The following is a 20,198-nucleotide window of genomic DNA, read 5'->3' as shown; positions in this document are numbered from 1 at the left end:
CAGACACTGCAGTATGTGAAGACATGTATCACATTTTCAGGATGACGCCAGTGTTTGGTATCCGAGACAGAGGTCACAGGCCTAAGGGCTAAGGGGTATCTGATAGTTTCCACTCTTGCTCCATCTACATGGCAGTCAATAATCACAGCAACATTGTTGCTAAGACACAGCATTCTTAGGCTTGGCACTTCATTTTGAATCCGCTCATTGTGACGGTGACAAGTAAATGCTCCAGCTACACTGCTGCGCCTGATAAATTTCTACAAGCTCAACATCCACTAACACGTCAATCTGAATGCTGTGTTGAAAATGATCCACCACCCAAAAACACATCAGGTTAGCAGTGGTCCTGTGGACAGATCTAATTTGTGGTGAACAGTTTAGAAGGTGGCTGCCAAAATTGGGCTCATGAGGAGATGAACCACAATCCGTAATTGTGCGAGTGAATGCATCTTACAGAATAGTGCATCCAATAAATGACCAGTGGGTGCAGTACAAGTCTGGTAAATGTGTGGTGAGCATGTTATCTGTCGGTGGAACCAAAATAAAACAATTACAATATTTTGATTTAGTAAAATTTTTAAATATATTTTGTCTGTGCCTGTTACCACTGTGAAGTTTTAGAAAATGGTTACATTGTTCACGAAGATGTGTTTTTATACAAAATAGACGTTCTGGTGCCTCCTAGTGTTGTGTTTTAACAGTGAACTGGATGTGTTAAAACGGAACTATCAGACATTTGCGTGCACACTATAACTTAAAATTACATAATGATGAAATCGTTTCATTTTTAAATACTGACCTTTGTCAGAACATGCTAAAAGAAAAACGCCTCCAGTCAATAAAACTTATTTGTCTGAAATGAACTTCAGATAGAGCGAACAATTTTTTAAATCTAATAATCTAATATTTTTATAAGCAAAATTCACGAAACAAACATTGTAGTCCAAACCAACGCCACCCTTAGTAATGTCAAACAACATTTATTAATTTATTCTAACAAGAAACAGTCAAATTATAGAGGCAAATTTTAAAATGCTAATTTATACCGCGTTATCTTCAAAACAAATCACAATAGATATATTAGATTACAATATTACATTATTACAAAAACATATTTTCAGTATTTATTACAATTCCTGCTGATCTGTTCTCTGAAGACCAATGACCTTTTTTACCATGAGGAACTGGGACTCTCGGTGGGATCGCTTCAGTTTGGCCCTTCTGTTCTGGAACCAGATCTGACAAGAAACAGAGAAATTGGGTTACTATACTCACTGCATGGGTCAATATTTTGACAGGGAAAATGTTATCTTTTCCTTCTTTCGCGAAGTCGTTTAACATCCCCAGTTCATATATCATATCAAACGCTAGTTTGTAATTTAAAAGCAGACATCAACCCCACAAAACTGTTTCTCTCTATACCTGTATTCTGTCTTCATCAAGATGCAGTTTCTGGGCAAGCTCTTCTCGTACGTCGATCCCTGGGTACGAGTTTACTCGAAACACACTTTCAAGTATCTCAATCTGTACCGTCAAAGAGAGAAATGGTCAAAAGGTAAATTAAGGGGATATAAATTAGGCTATACATGAAGAACAGTTCTGGTACTGACAAAAATAATTTCATACAAGCCTATTTGTAAATAAATAAGCCTAAACAAACAGTTACCTCTACACAAATCCTATGCATTTTAACTCAGTAGCGTTTAGTATTTTTTTCCACACAGAACGGATTAACCCTGCACACTGTACGGATTAACCTGTACACTGGAGAAAGCAGTCCGTGGCCTGCGTCCTATGTACCAGTTCAGCGTTTGTCTGTAATTATCCGCAGGCGCTTTGTCTTTACTGTCCTCCTTTGGCGCAAAATCCAGTGACCCATTCGCTACCCCGTAACGGTTTTGCGTTGGTTGCACATCTGAAAGAGATGAATCACATATTGTTAATACATTTGTTTGACCCTTCTCATATGCCTGCTGTATCAAATACGCATGCCAATACTTTAACATACCTGCCCATGGGCGATAAGGTGTTGCAATCACGGTCCTCTGCTCTGGCCTGTCCAGTCCTAGTATACTATCAATAGTGAAAACCGAATGCCTCGCTACAGGTCTGCTCTGATGCGTGTTCACGGTGAGAGATGCCATTTCCAAGAAAGTCCTCCGATTCTGAAGGAACGTCGAACTGCTTGACCTGGTGGCTGTCGAGTAGCCTTTTAAAACCGAACTAATGGGATACAACACGTCACTCATTAAAACTGAGACTTTTACATTTGAATTGATGGTCTCCACCACCATGGGAGCAGGTCGATTTACAGGTAATTTAGTGTACAAATTAGTTGGTACAGCCGCAACCACTAAGGTGTTATCTATTAGGGACAGAGAATCCCTTAAACCTTGTATTTAGAGAGACAAAACCGCGCTGATGTCCTTTTATTTTTACGCAGCAGGTAGAAAATTAGCTCCATTCCCACTCACCCATGTGCGCTTAAAGCGAATCTTCTCATTTCCCTCAGCCGATCTGACGGTATTATGAGAAACCAGTCAACTAGTGACTAATCTTATTTACGCGGTTTTCTTGCTCGGAAATTTAAAATAATAAAAAAAAGACTATTAGAGCTAATCCTACTGAATATTCCCTCCTTTTCCTCTTGTCATGCATGGGATGACTGAATGCATCTCGGCAACATACAAAGGGCATTGGCAAATAATACAATGGCAGGTTGACAAGTTGCTGGAAGCCTGAGCGTCGCAATTGTCCCATTCAGTGGCGAATTGATCGCCTGTCACTATTCTATTCAACCGAGGGCGCTTTAAATAAATAAGTTATTTGTTTATTTACTCCTCTCGTTTGGAGAGACTTAAGGATACTGAAGACAAACCTCAGTGCACGAGCACGGTGTCCCTGCTCTTTTTGTTATGGTAAGTTTGACTAATTAGAGCCATTAACATGCAAACTAAATTCAGAGCAACTAGTTTTAGATGAAAACAGAAAAAAACGATTATATACAAAATACAAATATAAATCCATTAAAAAATAAATACAGAATAAAAACACAAAACTGGGCAAAGGTACCAAGTATGGGCCATCATTAAATAAATGTAAGGTAAACGTTAATTAATTTAAACTATACTAATGACTTGAAAACCTCTTGATTTTTACTTCGTAAATAAAATGAAAGATGACTGCTCACGGTCACTGATCATTGGAAATTAATTTTATTAATGCAAAGTGGCCAAATGACCTAACAAGAAAGGCCCTACCAACTCTACCAGAAATGGACTCTGGTAAAATTCTTAAGGTTTTATGGTCATGTTTTCCTTTTAGTTTTGGACAAGAATGTGGGACACTTCAAATCGGTATCCATCCGAAATATATTTGACAAATGTTATTTATGTACAAGCCAATCGCATTTAAAAGGGAAAAAACAATTCTAAATCATTAACCATAAAAATAACCAAAATTGTTAGACATGATTAATTATAGAGACTAACATTTTTTTTATAAGCCAAAAAGCATTAAGAGTCAATTTAGATGGGCATATCGTACACATCTCAAGTGTGCTCTAGGCGTCTATATAGTGAAATTTTTAAAGAAACACCGTTACACAGAACAGACGCTTTCACTGAAGATCAACATTAATTATTAATATACACAACAAAAAGTAAAGATTCACAGACTGCTTGTAATTTAACACTGGCGGTGAGTCCAATAATAACCTTGGCATGATTGCAGTATATTCATTACAAAGGGTGCTGTTAATTGGTTAAGGAGGTTGGTCATACAAACCACCATCCCACTCCCAAAAATAAGACAACTCTGAATGTGCCTTATGTTCATATTTCCAAAGACAAAGTACATGGCGAAATCTTGATGTAGTGCAAATTCAATTAAAAATGTTATTGCTATGTATAGCCAATTCTGGTTCATGTCATGTTAATTTTTCTTCAAAGACAAAGTGAGAAACCACTGCCATAGATGAGTGACCACATCAACAGTTCAAGTCCATGTTGACAGAATCCTTCTGGGTGGATGACTGTTAGTAATCAGAAAATGTAACTGGACTTGGTGATGAGTCAAAGCACCATAATAGCATGATTGCAAATACAGTGTAACACACCCTAGGTGCAATCAAGTTAAAATCAAACCCAACAGACAGCTTTTATGATATGAGTGCTATGACAAAGCACATGCAGGTTTGTTAGCGCATGATGGCAAATGTACAATATACAATATTAATAAGAGTCCCTAATAAATGTTTGTTATTCACACGTGCGATTTCCTACCAAAAACCCCCCATTAATTTCAACCATACATCTCCATTTTTTGTATGCCATTGTAGAATATCAATCATCACACATATCTGGGAAAAAACTCCTCTAAAATCATGTTTCAGATAACAGACCAATATAAAATACAATATTCATACAAATAAACCAAACTCCCAGGAGATACTCTCAATTCTCCAACGCAGAAAATGATCATGAATCCTCTTGTACTTCTTATGTGTCATCTATAATATTTTGCAATCACCTTGCTAATATAATTTCCTTTAGCGTTGAAGGAAATGTCATTAAGACTACGTTTTGGGAAAAAGTATGAACTCAGGTTCATAAAACTTTTTTTTGGCTTTTTTTTTTCCTGCTTTTTAGTGTCAAGCCTCCGATTCTTCCTTTTTCCGACTCTCCTCCCCAGCATCATTGTCCTCTGATTGGCTGTTGCTAAGGACTAGAAACTGTCCATCAGCAGCTGGTGGGTTTGGCCGACTAGAAGCAGCTATCAGGCGACTCTGCTCCTCCAGGTCCTAAGTTAAGATAACAACTTTTTAATTCTATAATAATGTGGTGATAGATCATTAAGAATAACTGAGCAGTATGGATAATAGCAGTATTAATACTTAGAATAATAGATCAAAGTAGTGTCAGTGTCCCCCGACCCAGTTCTTTGGGCTCTCTAGGCAGTTCATATTTTAGCTCCATCCCCAGCACTACCACATCTGCCCGGGGATTCAGTGTTCTTGTTTGCTAGTTAAGGTGTTTTAGGATGTTGGTGTAGAAAAGGGAGTACTGAGCTGGGAAGAACTTCTTTAAAAATGATGCAATATATGCTTTGGACTTTTGGCTGCTACCTGGCTATGAAAAGTCTGTTTGGTTAAACAGGTGAAAATGTAATATGCATTTGAATGCGACATTACATAATGTGATGTTTTCCTACCATACCTTTTCAATCTGTTTCTGCTTGGTCAGCTCCTCTTGCTGTTTCTCTTTGGCCTTGTCCAGCTCCCTCTGTTTCTGTGTGGCTTTGCGATCCTGCCAGAAAACACAGGACATTGGTAACAGCCACAGTGCACAATCAAGACTTGCAATCGCATAATACAAGCTGTATTTAAGCCTCATTTAGATCAGGGTTCACTTTACATAAACAACATTAAGAGCGATTTCGCTGTGTCCAACCTTAGCAAACTCTTACCATTTCTGAGTGGAGAGCGATCTGTTTAGCCAGTCCCACACTATCACAGATCTGACAGACAGTTAACAGGGAAGTGGAGAATTAGGCAAACAGCTGACAACAGGCCTATGTTATAACAAATGCAATTAAAGTACATCTCTGATCATGCATACCTTCACAGCACTTGATGCATTTACAGTAATGCTTTTTGGGCTTTTTTGACATTTACATTATATTGAAAATGTACACAGAACTTAAGAAAGATTTTGACATCAATAACAAAAATGTGAACTTCAATAAAACATGATGACCTTGAAAGGGAGAGGGGAAAAAAAAAAAATCAGACCAAAAATGAACAAATACAAATCATAACCTGATAGTCAAAAAAATGCAATATTAAGCCAAGAAATATCCATGACTGTCTTGATAAGAACTTAAAACTTCCTATATGTAATAGGTCACCCGGAGATGGACTGAACTCCCGTCCAATCTATCCCCTTTTACACACAGTCATATGACCTCTGAAGTGTGTGCTTCCCAGGCACCTCAGAGAATACCGTTTTAACTGTACCTTCTCGCCGTCATTATTGGACTCGAAGATGTAGCAGGTAGCGACCGGCCGGCCGTCCACCCGCCCCCCGACCGTCTGCAAGACGAAGCCAAACAGGCGTTTGTTCTCCTGGTGGGAGGCGCACAGCACCACGCCGGAAAGGGGGAACTGTGGCGAAGGGACAGGAACAATGAGTGTTCAAACTGTGGACAACTGTTCCACCTCAAGTTCAAATGAAGTTAATAACACCGCTCATCTAGGATAAATATTTTTGCATGCAACTATAACTAGATGAACAAAGTGCTCAGTGCTGTATATATGGTCCCAGGGATCAACTATGCTGTATTAGTTATAAATCAGACTTACCCTTAATCTTGTGACTTGTGTTTGAGGGTCAATGAGCCTGGAAAAACCATGGAGACAGTCCGGTAAGGAAGGGCTATAACGCAAGGCTGCGCTCTTTGGCATTCCTACTGTGCAATGGGTAACAGTAACAGCAACCAAATTTTGATCTGAGTGAGTTTGAGGGCTGTGTCTCACTTCAGGCATTCACAGGTGACAAGCAGGTGAGATTCGGTCATTCTGAAGATATTGTGGATGGCTCGGGCTGCCAGGATCTGCCTCATGGTTTCGTAGATAACATCTGTGCTTTCCGTGGCCTTCACCTCCATGGAGCCCAGGAAACGTACGATAAAGAGCTGGTGCAAGATAGAGTCTGCAGACACAGCCAGTGGCCCATTACTCTTCCTCTGCTCTGGCTCATGATAACCAGGGAACAACAGACTGCTGTTTCTATGAATTAGAGGCTCCTTTTACAGCATGTACCTTCACTGTCTCCGGACTGCGGCTCTCCAGACTCCCCAAATGGGTTGGTCCTTCTTTCAACAAAGGGGCAAAAAACACTGCCATTATTTCCAAGAGTATAAGTACTAAATGAGCACTTTGTGGGGCAAATGATAAACTAAGTAAAAAGCTAAAGTGAAAGGCCTGATTTGTGTGACCAGATGCTGAAATAGAAACACTTAAAAGTCTATGTGACTTGCCAATTTAGACTTTCCTAGGCCTCCCGAAGAACAACACAGGCTTAAAACTGCTGACCTGCCCTGGCTGGCATTCTTGGCCGGGGTGGCGTGCTCCTCACAGACAGGCGAGATGATGTCGAACTGGATGGGTGTGTCTGGGGCCACGAGGGAGTCCAGAGACAGGGAGGATAGAGCGGGTGAGTCAGAGCCTACGGATCCCTGGCTGCTTGTCCGTGCTGCTCTGGGTCGGCCTTGCCTGCAACCATGGGCATGAGATCACTGCTACTGGCTAATGGAGAAACAAATCAGTCTGGAATAAGTGAGAAGGGGGGCCACGTGAGTGTTGAGCAGATACTGACGTGCTGGGTCGAAAGCTCTCGTGCCTCTGTTGAAATGAAGGGGAAGGTGTCACAGCTTCCAGCGCAGACTGGTTCGCTCTGGCGGCTGTTTCCTATCAACAAGGAGGGAACCTTTTCAGTGACGCAACGATTTAGCAATACTGGAAATCAGCACCATGTATATGAGAGTTAACAGCCGCATAAATACCTCAGGGTTGTCACTAAGATATATCCTTTTGGAGATGTTATTTATTGTTGCAATCCACTGAAAGAACATGAGAAGACATTTCTGCAGTTATTTTTCGCAATCATGTTTCAGGAATTAACATTTTTACTGTAATACACTTTTATAGTATTTTAATAAATATTGCCAAAAAACCCCTGTAGTTTCATTACCTCTTCACAATCCTTTCTGCTATCTGCTTGCAAAATGGCAACCCTGCAGTGAAGAGAAAGATCACAGCTCTGCTCAAGCACTGAACAGGGCTTTTGTCACAGTAAGCAAAAAAGAAATGAGTCACTGTTCAGCTCTCGGAGAGGACGCATGGATTGTTTTATCCAGCTTTTGAACAAAACCATCGTTAATAAATAACCTTCAGGGACATTTCAGACTAAAGGACAATAGGACTAGAGTCTATTTGCATAATTCCCCAGAGCACAAAGATTTTAATGAATGCTCTTATGCAATATTCTTACTGGAGATTTACACAAACAAGCCTCAAATGGTGCTAGCAGTACTGAATGAAGCCAGAGCTCTCAATAGCTGTTTATGGAGAAAAAACACTGGTCGAAGGAAATTTCTGACGTGTGCCCCATTAACAAACAGGATTGACAAACGTACTTCTTGCCATCAAATGATGAAATTTGGAAGCAAAAGCGCCGATCCTCACAGTCCACTGCCATTACAGAGCAGTTGTCAATGTCCATGACCAGACCCCCAGCTACGTCTCCTCGTGCTTGGCTCATAAGGTTCCCGCCTTGGGTGAAGAAATACTGCCGATCCCAGGTGGATGACACCAGCCCTGTTTTACTAGATGTAAAGTGTGATGTTATTCTGTTGGAATTTCTTACAAGTGGGATAATTTTTTGGTGTTTATTAACCGTACAACGTCAACTGCACAACTGTACAACGAAAAGGCCATTAAGTGTACAACGAAATCTGACAATACAGAATGTAATGTTTTCTTCTGATGCACAGATATTTCTTCTGCCGTTCTGGCTGGGGTGGCGTTCTCCTTGCAGGCTTAGAATCGTAGGATTCTAATCTTAAACTACATACTCCTGCGACGGAGACTGTCACACCTGGTCAGAGCACAGCTGGGCGACCCGGGTTCAAAGCAAGGCACAGTCACTGCCCTCTGCCTTCACTACAAATGGTGTCAGAAGTGGGATGTTATTGTGAGACCATTGGGAGCATGCCTATGGTTAAAGAAACCCCCTGCCCTACTGTGAGGGGATTATGTGAAACCCCAAGTATGGGAGAAGGGTATGAGTGTGACCCTGGTGCATGCTGGGGAGATACATGAAATGTGTGATGTGTGTAGGAGCACGCCTTGAGGGAGAGGACAATATGACTAAGACAGTCAGCCCTGAAAGAGAGAACAGTGAAACTTAGACCATCGTTCAGAAGGGAAAAATATGTCTTTTAGCTCCCACGCCCGAACTGGGTCCTTGGGCTGGTGGTCAGATCACGTTTCAAAAGGTCTGAAGCCCAGTGTGGTTGCTGCCCTCTGCAATTGCCAAAAGATGAACGACCACAGAATGTTCATCTATTAACGTACCCTCCCAGATTAAGATTATGTCTTATGTGTGTAGATGTACATCAAGCTTTCACTTGATGAGGAATAAATGTGATATGGAAGTATGCTACATTGCTCTGCATTCTCACCGCCCATACTTGCGCATGTTGAGGTAGCCGGCCTTGCGGGTCAGGTTGCGATTGATGGGGATTTTGCTGGGATCAGGGTCCGGCATGTACAGCATGTCGCTGGCCTGCTCTAGATCTTGGATGGTCTGCTGCATTGCATCCACCTCACTGTCCATCTCCCTGCGGACACTGCAAACACACATAGGTGGAACTGTTGATTACAAGTCACACTACTCAAACCCACACAGTGAGCTATTTGCATAAAAGCATATAATGGCACAAGTGCTTAAATGCACACAGACTAGACCTTCTTATCACCACTGTCAAGGTGAAGTACAGGTACATTCTTTAACCCTAATCAAATATTATAATCCAGAGTTAAAGTCAACATTATGACCACTCATTTGGATCACTCTACACAAATTAACTGTGTGTCTTTCAATACTTCAAGGTGCAGCTAAATACAACCCAGTAGCACAAGTGAAAAAAATAAACTAACAAAGAAAAACTAACTATTCCAAAGTGACAGGGCAATTGCAACTAATTTACAATTGAGATTTTAAAAATAAATAAATAAATAATAATAATAATAATGTATTATTATTGCAATAAATGCATATACAACCTACTTTTGTACACTGGTCCCAATGTTTGTAAGAAAGTCTTCCCATTGCTGTGTCAGGTTCTCTGATCCAAGCTTGAAGAAACTTATCTGATAAAAGGTACAGAAAAACATGGAGCACATCCAAACAGAACTGTGGTTAAGGCTTGGCACTGCCTCTTCCCCAATGTCTCCAAGACCTAGCAGAGCTAAAACACAAATTGTGTAAAGAACAACTCCATGTAATCATTTCATCTGAGGAGCCACACCTGTGCTTGCATATAACCCAGCAGCGGCTCCAGCAGGGCAATCTTCTTCTTGTACTGTAGAGTATTAAGAGCCAGGAAATAGTGCATCACAGTCTGGTGCTGCTTTTTCCTGGAGGTATATACGTCCTCCATGACCTCACCCTTTACCTGTTGTGGAGGCAAGAATTTCTGTGTTCTATAATTAGGTAATGTAATTTGATGAATATTACTGTGGTGAATATCATCATAATTATTGTAATTATAATGCCATTATTATGATATTGGCTAAGCAAAAGCTAATGATGAAAAACAGCCTTATCTCAAGCCACCCAGAGTCATGTACATTCGTCATCAAATCAACGTCAAAGTAAACAGAAAATTCTCAAACACAGTCCTGCAATTGTTTCAATGCCTGCACCTCAGCAATAATTTATATAATCCTACAGGTATATTAACCAGCTCAGCACTTCCTGTATGTGTTAAATATTAACCTCACTTTTGCTTCCAAAACAAGATCCAGAATAAATTCCTGTTCCACACAAAAAGATACAACTTAAGCCAGCCAAATGTGTGTAACATATGCACCTCTAGCAGGTGCCAAGCCAGGCCTCAGTATGGGTTTGATTAAATAGAGACAGTGTGGTGTATGATCGAGCACAATAGGACACTGCTTTAATAAGGCCCAACAGAATGGGTGAGAGGATAAGACAGGATTTGATAAGCATGTGTGCAAATGTTTGTGAGATAAAACTCAACCTGTGCCATTTCAATTAATTTTTGCAGGAACTTACCTTCTCATTTTCTTTTTTCTTAGATAATCGACTATATCTGTTGACAGCCACGTCATGATCTAATAAAAATTAAAAGAAAAAACTAAATTTTACCAAACATTTCACTCAGAGAAAAACCTAAAATCCCCCCCCTTCCCCCGATCTATTGCTATATGATGCATGAAACAAAGCTAACCTCTAAAAACTAGGCTTAGGTGCATCAGGAGAAAGAATCTTTATTTGCCAGTGGTTTTATATATAAATCACAATGTTCAATGCCTTAAATGTAACCCTAACCCTAGTCACACTTGAAAGAAGAAATGGGGACATCAACAACATTTTTGGATTCATTAAAAAAAAAAAAAAAAAAAAAAAAAAAAAAAAAAGGCTTTTTGGATTCATAATTTAGATACCATGTTTCTAGCAGGGAAGAATGATGAGTTGAACATTACATCGTTTTTTCCATTAAATAAATAGGAATTAGTTTCATGGTTTTTTAAGCATTTTGCTTGAGAATGTGGAAATGTATATATGCCTACAGACTTTAATTTTGTATTGAACTCATAACCTGGGTCTATAGCTGTGTTACTTTTGATCATCTGAGAGTCATGCGATGTTAAGTACTTAAAGCAACATCCATATGCACCAATGTTGAATAGCACTGAGGATAGCATGACCCAAAATATGTCCTCCTTACAGTAAATAAAAGAACCAGCAATAACTTCACACATTTCCTTGTTGCATGTAGGCATCCATGCTTTCTATGTATCTGAATTTTGTATTTTGGAGAGCCAACGCACCAGTAAGCTCACAAAAAGCATAAGGTGAAAGTTCCTCATTTTTGTAGAAAGCTGATTCTCACCATCACTGGATATCTGGAATACCTCCTTTAGGGTGAGGATTTCTGTAGGAAAGAGATGCAGAATGTGCATATCTCCATAATAAGCACATTGATGTGACACACACGGCCCTAACGTATAGTTCCTTTACCTTTCAAGTCCTTTTCTTTGAACTGAGTGATGGGAAACATCATGGCATCTGCTAGCTGAGTGGACAGAACTGCATGGCAGGAGCTGAGCTGCCAAAAAAAAATTTTAAATAAATAAACACAGAGAGAGAGAGAGAGAGAGAGAGAGAGAGATAATAAGAAGGTTAAAAGAAAGGTTAGGAAAGATTATAAACTAGCCAGAAAAAGGTCAAAATATAAAAACACAGTTGGTGTGGACTCAGCACATTTCTCGCACCTCGTCGATGACTTTGGCAAACTGCTGTAAAGTTGAGCTCATGACCTCATCATCACCACCAAGAGGGAAACGCTACAACAGAGAGCAGGGCAGTGTTAAGCTTTAAGGCTCATGGGATTACTGCCAGCATGCACTCAAGGTACTTCTGCAACAGTAAAAGTACTTCTACAAGTGCGAAATCACTTTGCACAGAAAGGCCTATTGAAAGGCAACAAGGACACTTGGATGTTAAAAGAGAGGTTACCTGCTTTTCATATTCCTTCAATAACTTGGATGTTAGATGCGTGGCAGCACTAAGTTCATTCTGTAAACCATATAAGCTGTAGTTTAAAGTTCCAGGAGACATGGAAGATGAGACACTTAAAACCCTCTTTAGAGTATTACTGAATGAGGTGAAAAAAAGGAAACGCCTTACAAGTGCTACCTTACCTGCGCATCATATATTCTTTGCATAGCCTGGAAGAGCTGATGGTAGTAGCTGGATATTGCAGCTGTGTCCTCCTCAAACACACCAAGCAGGGAGCGTGTCTAGAAAGAGAACAGTAAGAGTGTGTGGATTTATGTGAGAAAGCAGAAGATGGCCAATTTACTTGATCAGAATGTACAATGGATAACACCAAACTACTGGTCACCGTAATCCTAGAGAGAAGAGAAGCCAGTTTTGTGCCTCATCTTAAAATATTACTATTTTGTCAAACACTAAAATTAGCTAGCTAACCTAGCTGACAAAGTTTTGCCAAAAGAAAACGCCTCAGAAAACGTGTGGCCCTTTAGGAGTCATTTTAAAATTGTAGCTAGCGTTAGCAAATGTTCTACGGGAATAGATTCCGGACCATAAACTTCTACACCCTTTTCTTGGTAAACGGTGCTTATTAATTAGATATGCCCTACAAGGTCTACAAATACTTCAAAAAAATCATTTAATGTAAATTAACTTAGGTGGTCGGAGGTATACGGCACTGCAAAGGAACTTCGAAACTCAAAGTACCGTAACGCTAACCTGTCGATCGTCGGGTTTTTTTTAAATCTGTGGCTCTCCAGGCTAGCTAGCTAGCTAGTTACCTACACAGTTAGGTAGAGATATCCTAGAAATATCTTAGCTATGGGACGAACTGAACGCGTTATTCTTCGCTTGTAAACATTGAGGGCCAGTAATCGTTGGCGTCAGCATCAATCATTTCCCCACAGATAGCTAAATAGCTAACGCAGGCGTTAGCCATCTTAATAATAGCGTCACGTTCCTCTACATTTTAATAGTCTTGCCTGACCCACGGTGCAGCTAATCTACAAAATCAACATTTTGAAATTGTGAAAACGTTATCAACGATTTTTATTTTGTATTTATGGTTCACAAAGACAGTTAGCATAAGGCTGCTGCTTTGCTGGCTAGTTACCCTGCTAGCCACGTAGCTATGAAGCTAGCCCAGATTTTGGTGTGTTTACCTGAGGGCTGTCCTCCAATGCCTCTTCTATCGGCAGTTTGTCAATTCCAGGCATGACTGCAGCGTGAACCTAACAGGTCTGAGTTGCTGTTGATCTAAAAACCAAACCACCGATAGCGTTTCTGAAAAATCTCTCCTTGGTTGATTTATTCAAGACAAATCTACACCTCATCAGAATCCTCCCACAAATGCGGACATGCCGTATTCTCATTTTCCCCGGATTGGCGGAGAGTTTGTGTTATGATGACGAATTATTATTTTTGTAGCTTATACATTATACAAAAAACTATTTTGCTAAACGAAAATGCTTTGATAAAGACTATTTTTGTTAAGATTCGCTGTTTCATAAACATATATCAGAATGGCCGATGTACTTTGAGATAAATTAGTCGAGGTGAGCTTGACGTTTTTCGGATTTATATGACGTCTATGATGAATGATTAACCTTAGACTTATGGTAACCCAACAAATACAATTTACTAAGTAGTCTAATCAGTAAATCGGAAACGCATATCACGATGAAAAAGTCTTGATCAAGACATGAATTTCAACATGCGCAAATGTCATCCGATATTCTGTTTTTTAAAGCAAGCTTTTGCTCTCCGCTTCCTGCCAGCAGTTCAGTTGAAGTATATGAACAAATGTTCAAATCTGCTTCTAGCAAACGTAAAACTGCACACAGACACCATGGCAGCTGCCGAACTTCAAACAATATTTATACTGAAGTAAAGAAAAGAGAAACCCACGAATTTGATTGTCTACAGTTGAATCTACAAATGAAATATTCGGTATTCCATTTTTAGCTTGAAGACTGGCGGTCAGTGACCACCATAAGGCAAATCATACGTTGACTATAGATCCGTGTCATGTAAGTGAACAAATGTATAAATCTAATGTTCAAATACTAATATATATGATTAATGTTTACAGTTAGCTATTAGGGCTCGGAATTATGATAAAAGTGTACAAATTTGAAAAAAAAATTTTTTTACTATTTACATTGTTTAGACTACATTTAACTGAAATGTGCAAAGCAGAAAATGTAATTTTGCTCATATGAAATAGACAAACTCAATAAATTGCATCTCTTTTGGAAAAATAGTATTGATATTATATCAACTGAAATTTTTGAGGTTTTTCCATTGCTAAAAGAATGCTTATTACATGCAACATGCACTTTATTTAGAAATACTTCCCTTGTTCCTGCACTCATTCACCACTTTATGAGGTCAAGCAATCACATAGGTGCATTTTACAATTAACAGTTTACAATTATCGATAGCCTTTCTGTTGGCTTGCATAATTCTTCATCCTGCCCTGGCATGAGGTTGACATTGACATAGTTGTGGGTATAGACTATTGTGCTGGTATACACAGGTGTGTCTCATTAGTTCAGTAACCAATGTATGACATTTCCTCATCAAAATCTAAGCTTTACATAAAGTAAATAGCTAAAAATATCTTAAATGCTCAAGTAAACAAAACTCATATCACATTGCACGCCCTAAGTATTTTCAACACAACTTTTGTTTGAACATCAATTCATTTAAAAATGACACTTTGTAAATGCATTTTCCAAAAACATAATGAATCAGTCAACGAGACCATTTACTCAGTTATTTGTTACAATAGAGGACAGTTCCATGAAGAAGCCTCTTTGCACTCCGATACTCTTAACCGCATGTGTGATTGTCCCCACATCACTTGGACTGACCTTGGCACTTCTGTCTGTAAAGGTCATACTCTCTGTATAAGATAAATTCCTTGAGGCGGTGTGGCAGAGACAGGAAGCTCATGAAGACTGGAGCTCTGAGTCGCAGTCGCCCCATGCATCTCCTGATCTTCAGCCGGCACAGGTGTTGCAAGCAACGGACATTCTCTGAAGGATTCATGATATAGTAAGTATAAGATATAAGATATAGTAATTGCACAGTGACAATTTTTGTTGTCTCTCTCAATTTCACGAAACAGCAAGTAACTGGACTAATGAATATAATCTTAATAAAAATTTTACTTTGTAATTAATCTTAATTAAAATTGTACTTTGTTTGAGTTTTGTTTTGCCACCTCACTAATAGCTTGTGATCTTGCAGTGAAAATTCAGCACAAACACGTCCTCAACAGCTGCCCACGTCCTCAACAGCTGTCTCTTTTTAATGCTATTTTCATGATTAAAAGTATTCTTTGGTCATCCGCTATTTTCTCCAATGAATTGTTTTCCTGTTGCTATGCTAATGAGTGTGTTCTCACTTCTTAATTATATATAAATGTTCTTAATAATGTATCAAACAGTTTTTGTACTTTGTTGGTGACAGTATATAGATATGTTTTTGACTAACTCTTTCTGTGTCTTTAACTGTTAGTAACATGCTGGCGTACTTTGCTGGCAGTGAGACTTTGGTTGTCATGTTGAAAGATACCATATGTCTACTTAGTTTCTGATAAGTGTTCACTCATTACCTGCAGTGATACAAAAATACCTCAGTAATATGTGTTTACAAGTTTGAAAAAAGAAGTGGTACAAAGTCTGAATGTATGTCGTACCGCACATCCTTTTCACTACACACCTTGAATCCTGCAGATTTCTGTCCACTGTGTCTGCTCCATCAGAGTTGCCTTCAGCTTTGAACAAAACCTGACATGGTCTACATAGTCTAACATGACGCGCACCACATGTCCTGCGAGATGCTTCAACCAGCTGACAGTTATCACTTCACAGAACTGCAGGGTAAGAATGAATGAAAAGGTGGGAAAGTGTCATGGATGACAATAATAAGAATAAGTAACAATCAAATATTTTTAAAGGATAAAATAACAATTCGAGGTATATTAAATAGGGTGGTTTATGGATTCCTCTTTCCAAATTACAGAATGGTTCTTTTATACCCATTGTTTTTGAATTTAGATCCCGAATTCCTAGTACTTCTGCAGTCAAAGTGGACGAGTAGCATTCTCTCACCGCCGTGTCCTTGATGACAGTGTTGCTCCACCCCTCGTAGTCATCAGGCACATGAGATTTGTCTCCATATGGGCAGTGGAAGCAGAGCTGCACATCATACCCATAGTTGAAGAGCATCCTCATCACCACCTCATCCTTGAGTGCGTATTGTAGTGCCGAGGGGAAGCGCGTTGTGTTCACGCGGCAGAAGTAGTTAACGTTAGCGCCATGTCTCAGCAGGGTGTCGATTAGCTCGTAGTTGCCCAAACGCAGCGCCACCTGCAGGCACTTGACCGGATCCTGGTTGGGCATGGCTCCAGCCTCCAGGAGTGCTCTGCTGGAGGGCACGTCATCATTGGACACGGCGAAGTAGAGGGCGGACTTGCGACGGTCGTCGTAGCTACGCTGTACCCACGGGTCCAGCATGAAGTTGGGGTCGTAGCCGGCCCTGAGCAGCATCCGCAGACAGTGCGTGTGCCCGCCGGCTGCTGCTGAGTGCAAGGGGCTCATGCCGCTCTCATCTACAGCATCCTGGGTGGTCACAGGGATCAACAGAGCCAGAGCCCTGACAAAGAGAAAGATAAATATGTACATCTGTTTTATGAACTTCCAAATGCATGACCCAAATGCAACTACTGCAATTTTATTCTGAGGTGGTTAACATAGTTGAATATGTAATAGAATAAAGATTTTATCCCCTTTGCAAAAGGGTTGAATATGATCATTAGCAGATCGTGTCACAAGTTTTATTAGTGGTCAGGGGGTGATAAATGCTTACTTCTCATGTCCGCGGTGAGCTACTCTGTGGATAGGCAGGTGGCCTGTGTGTTTTGGCATATTTGCATCAGCGCCGTACTCTAGCAGCAGAGAAATGACATCAGGGTTGCCAGATGCAGATGCCTCAAAAAGGATAGTGGCACTGTCTTGAGCCTGGGACTCCACATTAGCTCCTGCAAGCCAAATATCAAGACTGACATTACAGGCAAAAACTGAACTCTTACATTCTTCCTTCCCCAGTCTTCCCTACATGTCAAAGCACTCTTTAAAAAGTTCTTTAAAAAAACAAAACAAAAAAAAAACAGCTCACAGTTTCCTTGGATATCGTACAGACAAAACAGCGGCCCACTATCTTAGGTAGTGCCTAACATTCACGCCCAGTGTCTGACCTTTGCGGAGCAGAGCTTGTACTATCTCCAGGTGACCCCCTTGAGCTGCCAGGGCCAGAGGGGTGAGGCCGTAGTTGCTTCTGGGGTCGGGTTGAGCTCCGGACTGCAGCAGCAGGTTCACTGTGTCTGTGAGGCCCATGCGAGCAGCTTCGTGTAGGGCCGTTCGGCAGTGCGCCCCCTCCTGGTTCACTTTGACATTGAAGGAGAGGAGGAGCTTCACCATATCATAGTGGTTGTTTCTTATAGCTGTAGGGATGTAATGATGTTATGGAAAAAGAATTCAGAACATGGACATCTTTAAAGGAATGCCTTGTCCAGAAGACTGGTAGAGGTGGCTTGTGGCAATTAAATGCCCATAGAGACCAGTTACCATAACTTTGCTTAATGCCAGCAAATGTCTATAGACTCCTTTTTTGTTAGCAGCCTCACATGTACTTGTTTTAACTACATTTGTCACACACTACACACTACTACAGTGTCCAAAGGAACTGCACTTGCTCTCACATAACCAGAGCATATGCATCTTCGCCCTATATATTCTGCATTTCTTGCATATATGTGTATTGTACATACTCCTCCATATTATGTATATGAACATGAAACTTATAGGAAATATCCCATTAAAATAACTATTGGTTTGTTTTTCTGACCTACAAAAAGAGGTGTGTCCTCCTCGCCATCCAGGCAATCAGGACTGCTCCCGTTGTCCAGTAGGTAGCAGGCATTATCCAGGAGACCCTCTTCTACAGCTAGGAAGAGGGCAGTCTTACCCCGAAGCGTTTTTTTCAACTTAGCATCTGCGGGTGATGCTGTGATAAAACAGGCACACACAATACACCAATCCACAGACAAAATAAGCTAGTGTAACACACAATACGCCAAACATCAACATATGCTAGTCTAACAGAGCAAAAGTCAGAAAGAAAAGGTATATACTATTTATTACAGCATGTACACCTACTCCAGTATTCATAGCATGCACACTCACAACTGAGACCTGTGAGTTTTTAAACAACTGAAATATGAAAATATTTGCACCATTTCATGGTGGTATCCATTCTACAGGATATAACCATACTGGAAGAAAATGGATATCAATAGAACAATGGTTGATGTCCCTTCAGACCTGTGTAAGTGATCTCTAGGATGTACTGGTTATTCTGCTTGGCTGCCTCATGTAAGGGAATATTGCCCATATTGTCCTCCTCTGAGAAAGCATACTGGTGAGTCGTGAGCTTACGTAAAGCTGCCACATCACCTAACATCCAATCAGCAACACAAAACCATTCAGTAGATTACAGTAGATAACAACGTTCTCAGTAGATTAGCTACAGAATACAACCATCTGCTGTAAAAGCCCTTTCTGAATCTCACCTCGTTTGATGGCACTGGAGATTTTGTCCCTTTCTGGACTAGTTAGTAATATCCTGTGGGCAGGCACTTTTTTAATTCCACAAAAGCAATTAGAAAGTTCTTTCATAATGTTTAATAAGGTCACGCTTTCTACCTGCATCCGTCTTCAGAAAATATGTCCTTGAACTCAGTCTTATTGCTTGGCAGAATGCTCTGTTCTATCATGTACTGAGTTGCCACATCTTCATCAAAAATCCCTCCGGATGTCTCAAAATCCATAGTGGCGTCTTGAATTGCAGCCAGTAGTTATGTAGCCCTCTGTAGTGAGAGTCTTAACCCTAAAACACTGTCACTGTCAGCAGTGTAATACAGATAAATCATGTGACAATTTGACATTCATGCTATTGAACTCTAACCCATGTGCTTCCTTCTGAGCTGTACTTATTTTAAAAATATGCATGGAGATAACTGAAAATAAGTGTGAAATGGAAAGTTAATTACATGTTAATGTTTATTGATTTATCAGCAATAACTTGGGTAAACCTGAGCTCCTTCAGTTTTATACAAGACAGTAATCAAATCTTCTCCTTCAGCATTCTTAGCTCTACAATGTAAACAAACATTAGTACTGCAAAACACAACCCTATAATGCACAAACCATTCAGCAGCTAACATTTGAAAAAGTAAGCATTACTCACCCCTTACTTGTGATGTGCGTTAGCAGTGATACCCTATGACAAATGTTTATATTACCTATTAGCAAAAGAGCTGTAGCAATATCATGTCAGGTTGCAGGCAGGAGAGCCCTGAACTGCATGCTAGGTTATTTATGTCGTGGCCCTGCTATAAATATCTGATCATGAGACAGACCAAGGCCTGGGACCTGGCCCTGTGACACTTTTCACCCCATGTCCCCAGAATGAGGTCTTCTTGCCAAGTGCAGGATACAGTTATGCTACATCAAATCCTCTTCTGCTAAAATGCACAAAAAAGTGGCAACTGCTTTAGCTAGTATTTTAAATACTAGGGTCATGGCGTTCTCTGGCTTGAGTATTGCAGTCCTTCAGGATTCAGGTCTCTGTCTAACTGACCAGTCCCTTAGGTGAGATAGGTCCCATAAACTTTCATTCTTTCAATGCAAAAAAAAGTCAAGCTTCTGAAATTGCGAAAAGATGTGGCCACAACTTGATCAGCATAATTAAGGACAAGTG

At 40.2% G+C, this 20,198-nt stretch overlaps 3 protein-coding genes across 13 annotated transcripts; all 3 read right to left on the bottom strand.

The window, feature by feature from the left end:
* Nucleotides 1–649: 649 nt before the first annotated feature.
* On the bottom strand, nucleotides 650–2,773 carry hesx1 (HESX homeobox 1). 2 transcript variants are annotated; one of them, XM_081705613.1, is made up of 5 exons: nucleotides 2,478–2,773; nucleotides 2,012–2,226; nucleotides 1,761–1,918; nucleotides 1,426–1,527; nucleotides 650–1,241 (listed from the first exon to the last, which is right to left on the bottom strand). In XM_081705613.1, exons 1-5 carry the CDS (start codon nucleotides 2,504–2,506, stop codon nucleotides 1,131–1,133), a joined length of 615 nt encoding a protein of 204 aa, XP_081561739.1. In that variant the 5' UTR covers nucleotides 2,507–2,773; the 3' UTR covers nucleotides 650–1,130. The 2 variants fall into 2 exon arrangements, with proteins under 2 accessions (XP_081561739.1, XP_026857661.2); XM_027001860.3 differs by having other exon boundaries at nucleotides 2,012–2,773.
* Nucleotides 2,774–3,202: 429 nt separating this feature from the next.
* appl1 (adaptor protein, phosphotyrosine interaction, PH domain and leucine zipper containing 1) lies at nucleotides 3,203–13,767 on the bottom strand. 6 transcript variants are annotated; one of them, XM_027001832.3, is made up of 22 exons: nucleotides 13,532–13,767; nucleotides 12,518–12,616; nucleotides 12,333–12,392; nucleotides 12,089–12,160; nucleotides 11,835–11,922; nucleotides 11,707–11,748; nucleotides 10,866–10,924; nucleotides 10,096–10,242; nucleotides 9,855–9,937; nucleotides 9,247–9,414; nucleotides 8,200–8,388; nucleotides 7,755–7,797; nucleotides 7,567–7,623; nucleotides 7,380–7,471; nucleotides 7,097–7,276; nucleotides 6,824–6,876; nucleotides 6,539–6,713; nucleotides 6,365–6,401; nucleotides 6,020–6,166; nucleotides 5,470–5,520; nucleotides 5,220–5,309; nucleotides 3,203–4,804 (listed from the first exon to the last, which is right to left on the bottom strand). In XM_027001832.3, the coding sequence occupies exons 1-22, from the start codon at nucleotides 13,583–13,585 to the stop codon at nucleotides 4,655–4,657; spliced, it is 2,136 nt and encodes a 711-aa protein (XP_026857633.1). In that variant the 5' UTR covers nucleotides 13,586–13,767; the 3' UTR covers nucleotides 3,203–4,654. The 6 variants fall into 6 exon arrangements, with proteins under 6 accessions (XP_026857633.1, XP_026857635.1, XP_026857634.1 ...); XM_027001834.3 differs by having other exon boundaries at nucleotides 9,256–9,414; nucleotides 13,532–13,764; XM_027001833.3 differs by having other exon boundaries at nucleotides 6,824–6,873; nucleotides 13,532–13,763.
* A 737-nt stretch (nucleotides 13,768–14,504) lies between these two features.
* asb14a (ankyrin repeat and SOCS box containing 14a) lies at nucleotides 14,505–19,821 on the bottom strand. Of its 5 annotated transcripts, XM_081705445.1 has the most exons (11): nucleotides 19,686–19,821; nucleotides 19,489–19,591; nucleotides 19,142–19,339; nucleotides 19,009–19,061; nucleotides 18,761–18,892; nucleotides 18,285–18,443; nucleotides 17,635–17,880; nucleotides 17,247–17,418; nucleotides 16,490–17,033; nucleotides 16,098–16,251; nucleotides 14,505–15,409 (listed from the first exon to the last, which is right to left on the bottom strand). In XM_081705445.1, exons 3-11 carry the CDS (start codon nucleotides 19,264–19,266, stop codon nucleotides 15,231–15,233), a joined length of 1,764 nt encoding a protein of 587 aa, XP_081561571.1. In that variant the 5' UTR covers nucleotides 19,267–19,339; nucleotides 19,489–19,591; nucleotides 19,686–19,821; the 3' UTR covers nucleotides 14,505–15,230. The 5 variants fall into 5 exon arrangements, with proteins under 5 accessions (XP_081561571.1, XP_026857642.2, XP_026857639.2 ...); XM_027001841.3 differs by lacking the exon at nucleotides 19,489–19,591; XM_027001838.3 differs by lacking the exon at nucleotides 19,489–19,591 and having other exon boundaries at nucleotides 19,142–19,325.
* Nucleotides 19,822–20,198: the final 377 nt, after the last annotated feature.

Source organism: Electrophorus electricus, chromosome 22 (assembly GCF_041902795.1).
Source record: "Electrophorus electricus isolate QZ-2024a chromosome 22, ASM4190279v1, whole genome shotgun sequence".
Lineage (NCBI taxonomy): Eukaryota > Metazoa > Chordata > Actinopteri > Gymnotiformes > Gymnotidae > Electrophorus > Electrophorus electricus.
The sequence above is the reverse complement of the archived record's forward strand: the minus strand, read 5'-3'. Positions and strand labels throughout refer to the sequence as shown.

Excerpts from the sequence above, each read along its gene's own strand:
- hesx1 (XM_027001860.3), bottom strand. The coding sequence starts at position 2,297 with ATGGTGGTGGAGACCATCAATTCAAATGTAAAAGTCTCAGTTTTAATG. Across the intron at positions 1,528-1,760 it reads CTGCTTTCTCCAGTGTACAG|ATTGAGATACTTGAAAGTGT; the intron begins GTTAATCCGTAC and ends TTGACGGTACAG. Across the intron at positions 1,242-1,425 it reads TTGATGAAGACAGAATACAG|ATCTGGTTCCAGAACAGAAG; the intron begins GTATAGAGAGAA and ends GTTTCTTGTCAG.
- appl1 (XM_027001832.3), bottom strand. The coding sequence starts at position 13,585 with ATGCCTGGAATTGACAAACTGCCGATAGAAGAGGCATTGGAGGACAGC. Across the intron at positions 7,472-7,566 it reads ATCTTAGTGACAACCCTGAG|GAAACAGCCGCCAGAGCGAA; the intron begins GTATTTATGCGG and ends CCTTGTTGATAG. Across the intron at positions 6,167-6,364 it reads CACAAGTCACAAGATTAAGG|TTCCCCCTTTCCGGCGTGGT; the intron begins GTAAGTCTGATT and ends CCTTCGCCACAG.
- asb14a (XM_081705445.1), bottom strand. The coding sequence starts at position 19,266 with ATGGATTTTGAGACATCCGGAGGGATTTTTGATGAAGATGTGGCAACT. Across the intron at positions 19,062-19,141 it reads TTTTCTGAAGACGGATGCAG|GATATTACTAACTAGTCCAG; the intron begins GTAGAAAGCGTG and ends GCCTGCCCACAG. Across the intron at positions 17,881-18,284 it reads GGACACACCTCTTTTTGTAG|CTATAAGAAACAACCACTAT; the intron begins GTCAGAAAAACA and ends ACATCCCTACAG.